Genomic DNA, 8,478 nt, shown 5'->3' with positions numbered 1-8,478 from the left:
TTATGAAAAGTAAGCCATTTAATATTGTTTCTTTGAGTTAGAGTTGTTGAATGCCCAATTTTTATAGTGAATCTAACTCTATATTTTACTAAGTTCATATATACAGTGTCCTAAAGCTTTATTGTTTTGTGATTTTAGTGAAATATAAGTTATTAATGAATGAGTGTCAATTTCAAAGTTATAATTTATTATTAGATGCATTTTTTGGTATTATGTATGTATTTTATATGTTATGTACCTTCACCAAAAGACCAACTCATATATGCCACCATTCTTTTCCTTTCTAAGAAGCTACTTAGAACTTAGTTACAGATTTTGTGGTCATTATAGAATTATTTACTCCCTCTTCTTCTATTTCCTCGTGTCTTGGGATTGTGCCCTCCGCCCGAGAATAATGATTTTTCACATATGATTGATTTAGGATATGATTGCAACCATATATTCTTGTTCAATGAATTATCTATACTATTAATAAAGGGAAACACAAAATAATCACTCATTATGGTGTAATTTGTGTTTTCCTATTTTGCCCTCAATATCTTTTTATTTCTACCAAAAAAACTATATAATATTGTTTTCTTATTTTATCCTTATTATCTTCTTATTTTAAAAGTGTATTTAAAAAATTGAATATTAGACCAATTGAATAAATTCAACCGTAAATTTAGCGCACAAAATTATATTTGAATTTATAAAATACAAACTATACATTACAAACGATAGGAAAGCGGATTGACAGGCACAAATTCAACCGTAAATTTAGCGCACAAAATTATATTTGAATTTATAAAATACAAATTATACATTACAAACGATAGAAAAGCGGGTTGACAGGCACAACAGTGCATGTCAACACGCCAGTGTATATAATTAGAAAATAAAGTATCATTCGACATAACTTGTCTTTAAATTCAATTATAGTTTAATATGTGTCTTATTTTTTATTTTTATAATATATATTTTAAAATAAAAAAAAATTAGGGAAGAGAAATGATATTAAATAAGAAACGGTGAATGAACTTAAAGAGATAATTATATTATATATGATTAAACATTTTATATTGATATGATTAAATTAAAAAATGTTGGCATTATTGTTGAGGCAATCATGTCCGAGCAAGAAACATTTATAGGAGACTAAATTTCTCAGGTGGTATTTTTTTTATCCACAAGACTCAAACACGAGATCTTGCTTAAGGAGAATCAAATATGTACCGCTTGAATCAACATCTCATTGATATATTACTTACTATTTGAATACTAGATTTAAAATTCCGTGATAAATGTTTGTGACATAATATTATATATGAAATCCAAATAAAATAATGATCCATATTTATTGTTGTTACATCATAATCATTTGCAACTTAATTAAGATATAATTTCTTCCATCTCAAAATTAAGGACTTGGATAGAAGAGTAACAAGGAGAAGATGAAGGAACGTGACAACTTTCCTAAAGACTCTCTCTCTACATCAGACAACAACAACCTAATTTCTCTCTATGTCACACACTTGTTTCCTCACCATTGTTACGTTCTCTTCAAATCCATCCACTTTCATAGTATTATAAACTTATAAACTCACACATTTACTCATAAAACCAACCTTTATATTATATTTCATTCATCAGAACAAAAAAATTGATCTTTCTTCTAACTAACTTCAGATAAGTGTATTAGTTTATCTGGGTATTCATATTTTCACCTCTTATTCACATTTTTACGTAAACATTGTACACAAGGTTACGTGGGTGGTGTTGAAGTTTCTCTGGTGCTTTGTTCAGGGTGGTGTGTTATTGTGATGGAGAATGAGATAAAAAATGATGATTCTCCGGTAGTGGCTGATATCCACGGTAGCGCCACCATCGCCGGAGGTGTTCAGGATGTGTATGGAGAAGATAGGGCCACAGAGGATCAGCTTCTTACTCCATGGAGTACCTCTGTTGCTAGGTGATATTTCTAATCATATATATACCTCTGTTTAGGAATTACACATATTTGTGAAAAATTGCACCCTCTAATTTTGTTATGGAGAAATGATAGATATCAACTTGTTACTTGAGAATCTCAAGTGTCAATTAGATTAGTTATTTTCATAACAAATTTCAATGATACATTTGTTGTCATGAAAAAACTATTTTAACTAAAATTATCAACGTTGATCTAGTAGTATAAGGTCCCGCTAGATCATCAAGTAGACCAAAAGGTCAAATGTTCGATTGCTCGGAGGAACACTTGTTGGAAATGACAAACACATATTCTAAAAGTGATTAGCTCCTTAGTCCTTACCTATAAGATGATTGGTTATACAAAAAAACCACAATCATTAGGGATCAAGGTTGAAATAAATGAGATCATTATGGTGCATATGTTTTTTCCCTAGAGATGAATTTGAGTATTTATTCTATTTTTGAGTGTGGTTATTGACACTTCTAATTACTAATTCATGCTTTTTGCTTATGAATTAAACTTTTTTATAATCATTAGTAGTTAATGTGGATTGTGGGCTCTGGACAGATAAATCGAAGTTCTATTAGCATGTTTTTGAGCAACGTATGAAGTATCTTTCTTGAGTAAGTTGTTTGCATGTAAGACAGTTTATAATAATAAAAAATTGTAAGAAAGATTTTAGGAAACAAAAAAACATTTTTTGCCAAAAATATTGCAACACAAAATATAAACTCAATGTGATGTGACTCTGTCTTCCATATATGTAATTTTATCTGCTGAAAACACTTGTGACTTGTTGTGCTTAATGACCGAGTATGCTTGGTTTGTTTTTAGCGGGTATACTTTGTTGAGAGATCCACACTACAACAAAGGGTTGGCTTTCACTGAAGAAGAGAGGGATGCTCATTACTTGCGTGGTCTTCTTCCTCCTACAGTTATTTCTCAAGATACTCAGGTTAACCATTTTTATCATACATCATTCATTTGTATTACTTTTATTTACGGACCGACAATTAACACATGAATGATAAATAACGTTGTGACAGTCAGTGTAAGAAACATTGCCAGTATATAAATATTAAACTCATAAGTATGTTTATGTTTTGTTTGTCCAGGTGAAGAAACAGATCCAACTCATACGCCAGTATCAAGTTCCATTGCAGAAGTACACAGCAATGATGGCTCTTCAGGTTTCACTTCAATAGCTCTTTAATATTTTTAAGGAGTCATTATGAAACAAATTTTACTATAGAGTTCTAAACTGAAGGTTTTGTATAATGCAATAATGTTTTATTATAAATTATGTTCATTGACAAAACATTGATGATCTCTAAATCTTTCTTAATTATTTCATCTATGTTTCTTGGCCTCCGGCTAACTTAGAAACTTGTCTTTACCATAAATTATATCTTACGGGAAGTTTGTTCACAATTTGATTTACAATTTTGGGATTGTATTCTAATGATTTCAGCTTGATATATACTGAGTTTCAGTTGAGAAATGAAAGGCTGTTTTACAAGGTTCTTATCGATCATGTCGAGGAGTTACTCCCAGTTGTCTATACTCCAACCGTTGGTGAAGCATGCCAGAAATATGGGAGCATCTTCATGCGTCCTCATGGTCTGTATATAAGTTTGAAAGAAAAGTAGGTCCAGTTGCTCCTTTATTCTCCTAGAATTCTTTGTTTGTGTTCACTTTTAGTTGAATATACTGTCTCTTTTATCATCTCTAAGTGTTCCATTTTCCATTTGGTGTGGTTTAAAGAGGAAAGATTCTTGAGGTACTAAGGAATTGGCCTGAGAGGAGGATTCAAGTCATTGTTGTAACAGACGGAGAACGAATCTTGGGTCTCGGGGATCTTGGCTGTCAGGTAATTTGTATCGTACTTGTTCAAATGTGTAATCGAGCTTGCTAACCAATGTCCTTAGGGCAATGGTTAGCATAACCGATGTATAATTTACGATAAATATGTTGGATCATAAGATCTAATATTGTACCTATCCTTTGGTATCCTATGTTTTTATGTCAGGGAATGGGAATACCAGTGGGAAAACTTGCTTTGTACACAGCACTTGGCGGAGTTCGTCCATCTTCAGTGAGTTTTTTTTTTCAGGCTATGGTGCCTGTCATAAACTCATAGTGATGTTACAATTTTTTAAGTTGCTAATGAAATTTGAGTTATAGTGATTGCTATGGGCCTATATGATTATTTTTAAAGAAAAGTAAAAACACTTCTAGTGATTCATGTTTCTTTATATTGTTGAAATAATGCCATAGTATTATAAGCTAGCTTCAATTCTTAGAGGTTACTTAGACTGATTCCTAATGGTTCTGGAGTTTTATTATTATTTCTTTTTTGTGTTGGTGCATAATGTGGCTTCTTTTTGAATTACAAGTATATATCTTATAAAATTGTTTCAGTGTTTGCCTATCACCATTGATGTGGGTACAAACAATGAGAAGCTGTTGAATGACGAATTATATATAGGGCTCAAACATAGGCGAGCAACTGGGAAGGTTTGTGACTTTCTTTCTTAACATGGCCACAATTTCAATTTCAGTCATTCTAAGTCATTTTGGAGTGTGCGGCTACCCTCTCAACAAGTGTCGGTCTCAGGAATCGAACCTTTAACCTTTGGCCTAGTACGATACATGAGAATCCAATGTGGCCTTATACTCTTGCCCAATGCCTTGTTGGTTCATAATAATGAATTTGTATCCCTATTTTTTATTCCAGGAATATGCTGAACTTCTTAATGAATTTATGATTGCTGTCAAGAAAAATTATGGAGAAAAAATCCTTGTCCAGGTACTAAGCAGTGTGCTTAGACATCATTGTTTTGGTTTATAGGACTACAAGTGCATATGCAAAATTACTTATTTTGTGATTTCAAGTTTCCTATTTCCTGAATCTCTTTTGTCATATCTTTTAGTTTGAAGACTTTGCAAACCACAATGCGTTTGATCTACTTGAAAAGTATAGGTCGACGCATCTTGTTTTTAACGATGATATTCAGGTAAGAAGTTCTTGTATTCGATGATTGATTCAAGTATGTTGGTAACCAATAGTTGTCTCATGTGTTCTATTTATTTTGTTGCAGGGAACAGCATCAGTGGTCCTTGCAGGACTTGTTGCAGCTCTGAAGTTAGTTGGGGGAAGCTTAGCTGACCACAAGTTTTTATTTCTCGGTGCAGGAGAGGTAAGTGCATACAATTCTCGGGTCATGTCTCCACCATTGGTTCTTGGAGAAGCGGACGTTGTTAATTGCTTCATGACAGAACAAAGAAAAAAGAGAATTAAATATTATAAGCTCATTTTGAATTGTTCACTCACATTCTTTATGACAATCTACTCCATCTACTATGCCCTTATGGGTAAATTGTATTGTTTGTGGCTGCAGGCTGGTACTGGAATAGCAGAACTCATAGCACTTGAAATATCGAAACGGGTTGCTAACCACTTTTAGAGTCACTACTTATTGCTTTTTTTCTTCAACTTCTTTGGTTTGGGGGAGGGAAATGTTTTGGTTTGGGAGGAAAGTCACATTATATGATGTGAGCATTGAACGAATAATTTAGATTTATCAAGACACTACTATTGTCTATGCAGACTAGTCTCCCAGTCGATGAAGTGCGCAAGAAGATTTGGTTGGTAGACTCGAAGGTTGTATAATCCGATTAACTCCTACCTATAGAAAGTAAATTATTCATCTTGTCTGATTAATCTTTTATTCCTACTTTGCAGGGATTGATTGTTAGTTCCCGTAAAGAATCGCTCCAACATTTTAAGAAGCCTTGGGCTCATGAACATGAACCTGTTACGCAACTTTTAGATTGTGTTAATGTACTATCTCTATCTCTATCTCTCCTACCACATAGGAACACAGTGAACATAAGTTTTAGATTTCTTATATTTCAATGTTTTCTTTGTAGCAAATTAAGCCAACCGTGTTGATCGGAACATCGGGACAAGGGAAAACTTTTACTAAAGAAGTTATTGAGTCTATGGCCTCCAATAATGAGGTACAACGAGTCGATCCATCTGTCCAATTACGGTACAATATGATTTCAACATTAGCTAATCTATGTATTATATGATACGGATTGTAGAAACCTATTATTCTTGCCCTTTCCAACCCAACATCACAGTCAGAATGTACTGCTGAAGAAGCTTACACATGGACCCAGGTAATATGAAGATGCAATTAGAATCTTTGTACTAAAATTCAAGGTTCTTTGTTTCCAAGCTATTTATATAATTAGATTGATATCAATGTTTATTTTCTTTGATTTCGGTGTTCCTCATCTATAACACATTTTTATCAGGGACGTGCTATTTTCGCTAGTGGTAGTCCATTTTCCGAAGTTGAATATGCAGGAAAAGTTTTTCTGCCAGGCCAGGTCTTACTCAACCAAACTTTCGAAAAGGCTAAAGTAGTTGTCATATGTTATGAGTTCTAATGTGAATATAACTTTGTTTATCAGGCCAATAATGCATACATTTTTCCTGGATTCGGTCTTGGTTTAATAATGTCCGGGACCATTCGAGTGCATGATGATCTGCTTTTGGCAGCTTGTAAGTGCACTATGAAACATACACTCCAAAGTTCACAATGTTAAGCTTGGAAGTTGTAAATCATAACTGATATAAATCACAAATCCTATTTTTTTCTGGAACAGCTGAAGCATTGGCTTCACAAGTGACTCAGGAGAACTATGACAATGGACTCATATTCCCACCATTCACTAACATCAGAAAGATTTCAGCACACATAGCTGCCAGTGTTGCTGCTAAGGCCTATGAGCTTGGTGAGCCTTTCATTTTCCTTTTGGTATATGTTTGGATTAGTGGAATGGATGGTTTTTGTTGTACCGCATTCCATGTACCGGATTCGTCGTCTTATAAAATTAGTTAAAAAGTGACGAAACCGCGTACCCAAGTGAACCATATAGTCTACCAGGTAACAATGATCTAAACAATGGTATGGTAGTTTTGTTCCATCATATCCAACTTCATTCCATCCATGATTAAACATCCAAACATAGTAAAAGCTTACAATTTCATGTTTCTAATGTTTTTCGAAAGAGTTTAGTAAGCATTGACAATCTAGTTTTTTTTAAGCTATCCACACATTATATTTAAAAGCAGATGACGTATTTATGAGTATAACTTTTATATTTAAAAGTCAATAATATTTAAAATTGAGTTCACAATTTTGCCCAGGTTTGGCCACTCGTCTTCCTCAACCAAAAGATTTGGTGAAGTTTGCTGAAAGCTGTATGTATACTCCAACTTATAGAAACTACCGGTGAAGAGACACTATCAACATTTTTCAATTTTTAAAATTTTGGGTTTTTAACATTAAATAATAGTACTTAGTTTTATTTATTTTTTCATTGTTCCAATTATGTTTTTGTAACTTACTAATGAATTGGGTGCATAGAAGAGAGGTGGTTGGTAGTTACGATGGCTTTAAATATTTACATATTTCATGCTTTAAATTTAGATTTGTTATGGCTTCAAAATTAGAAAATGAAGCTGCTCAAAATATGGTTTGGAATGAGATATGAAAATGTAAAACGTGAGAGAAATCTCATGTCATAATTAGTCATTATAAAAGTTGTGACAGTAATTATGAAAGAGAAGTGTGAAGATTTTTTGGATTGTAGAAAATATATCTTCAATAAAGTTGCGCCTAAGCTAAGGAGACCTATATAGATGTAATTGGACCCTTTGCTATAGTTCACACGAAAAATTAGAAATTTAAAGTTTGATAAAAAAAAGATGGAGGAAGAAATTTTCAGGGTTAAGAAATTGAAAAGGTGGGCCAAAATTTTCTTCTTATTTTGAGTTTTTGACGCAGGGAAATTTTATTATTAAAAATATAAAGGAATTGGTGGTAACCCATGCACGGATTTTTTATAAGAAAAAATTATTATACTTTTTGCATTATTAAAAAATGAATTGAATAATTGTGAAAATTTTAACTTTTCTAAAAAATATTGATTTCTAATTATGAGATGGTATTTGGAATGATGATAATTGATTGAATTTTGAATCGAAGTTAACTTATATTTGCACTTTTTATATTTCATAAAACTTTTTAAGTAGTTTTATTGGTACATTTTTTAAGTAGTTTTATTGGTACATTTTTTAAAGTAGTTTGCTAAAACATTACTACATTACTACATCATAAGGAATACCTGCAAACTGGGTGCATTGGAATTGTTTCTTAATGGGTGCCTAAATTAGGAGAATAGGAATCCTCTCTATTAACTGTGTTTTTGAATGATAAAGATGTTATTCTATTATACTTAAAATGATAAATATGTCATTACATATTAATATTTTTTTTGTTTTTTAAAGACTCACAATTAATAGAGAGGATTCATACTCAAATTAGGATGATATTAACCATAAATGTATTAATGTGTGGGAAAATATATGTCATCAATAATTATATTGTGGTGATTCAAAAAACTATAAAAAATGTGATATGATAACACAAATACTATCAAAATTGTGA

At 32.2% G+C, this 8,478-nt stretch overlaps 1 protein-coding gene across 1 annotated transcript; it reads left to right on the top strand.

Annotated features, from left to right (window-relative positions):
- The first annotated feature begins 1,584 nt into the window (after nt 1–1,584).
- On the top strand, nt 1,585–7,439 carry LOC109337747 (NADP-dependent malic enzyme, chloroplastic-like). The gene is made up of 19 exons (XM_019574783.1): nt 1,585–1,951; nt 2,786–2,906; nt 3,067–3,141; nt 3,445–3,596; nt 3,716–3,821; nt 3,981–4,046; nt 4,373–4,468; nt 4,689–4,760; nt 4,885–4,968; nt 5,053–5,151; nt 5,353–5,400; nt 5,562–5,615; nt 5,697–5,795; nt 5,885–5,974; nt 6,062–6,139; nt 6,278–6,352; nt 6,437–6,527; nt 6,632–6,760; nt 7,176–7,439. The coding sequence occupies exons 1-19, from the start codon at nt 1,803–1,805 to the stop codon at nt 7,262–7,264; spliced, it is 1,773 nt and encodes a 590-aa protein (XP_019430328.1). The 5' UTR covers nt 1,585–1,802; the 3' UTR covers nt 7,265–7,439.
- Nucleotides 7,440–8,478: the final 1,039 nt, after the last annotated feature.

This window comes from Lupinus angustifolius, unplaced genomic scaffold, assembly GCF_001865875.1.
Source record: "Lupinus angustifolius cultivar Tanjil unplaced genomic scaffold, LupAngTanjil_v1.0 Scaffold_10_5, whole genome shotgun sequence".
NCBI lineage: Eukaryota > Viridiplantae > Streptophyta > Magnoliopsida > Fabales > Fabaceae > Lupinus > Lupinus angustifolius.
The sequence above is the reverse complement of the archived record's forward strand: the minus strand, read 5'-3'. Positions and strand labels throughout refer to the sequence as shown.

Bases quoted from the DNA above. Each gene is read 5' to 3' on its own strand.
- LOC109337747 (XM_019574783.1), top strand. From the start codon at position 1,803: ATGGAGAATGAGATAAAAAATGATGATTCTCCGGTAGTGGCTGATATC. The intron at 3,142-3,444 runs GTTTCACTTCAA...ACTGAGTTTCAG, and splicing joins CAGCAATGATGGCTCTTCAG to TTGAGAAATGAAAGGCTGTT. The intron at 6,140-6,277 runs GTAATATGAAGA...CATTTTTATCAG, and splicing joins AAGCTTACACATGGACCCAG to GGACGTGCTATTTTCGCTAG.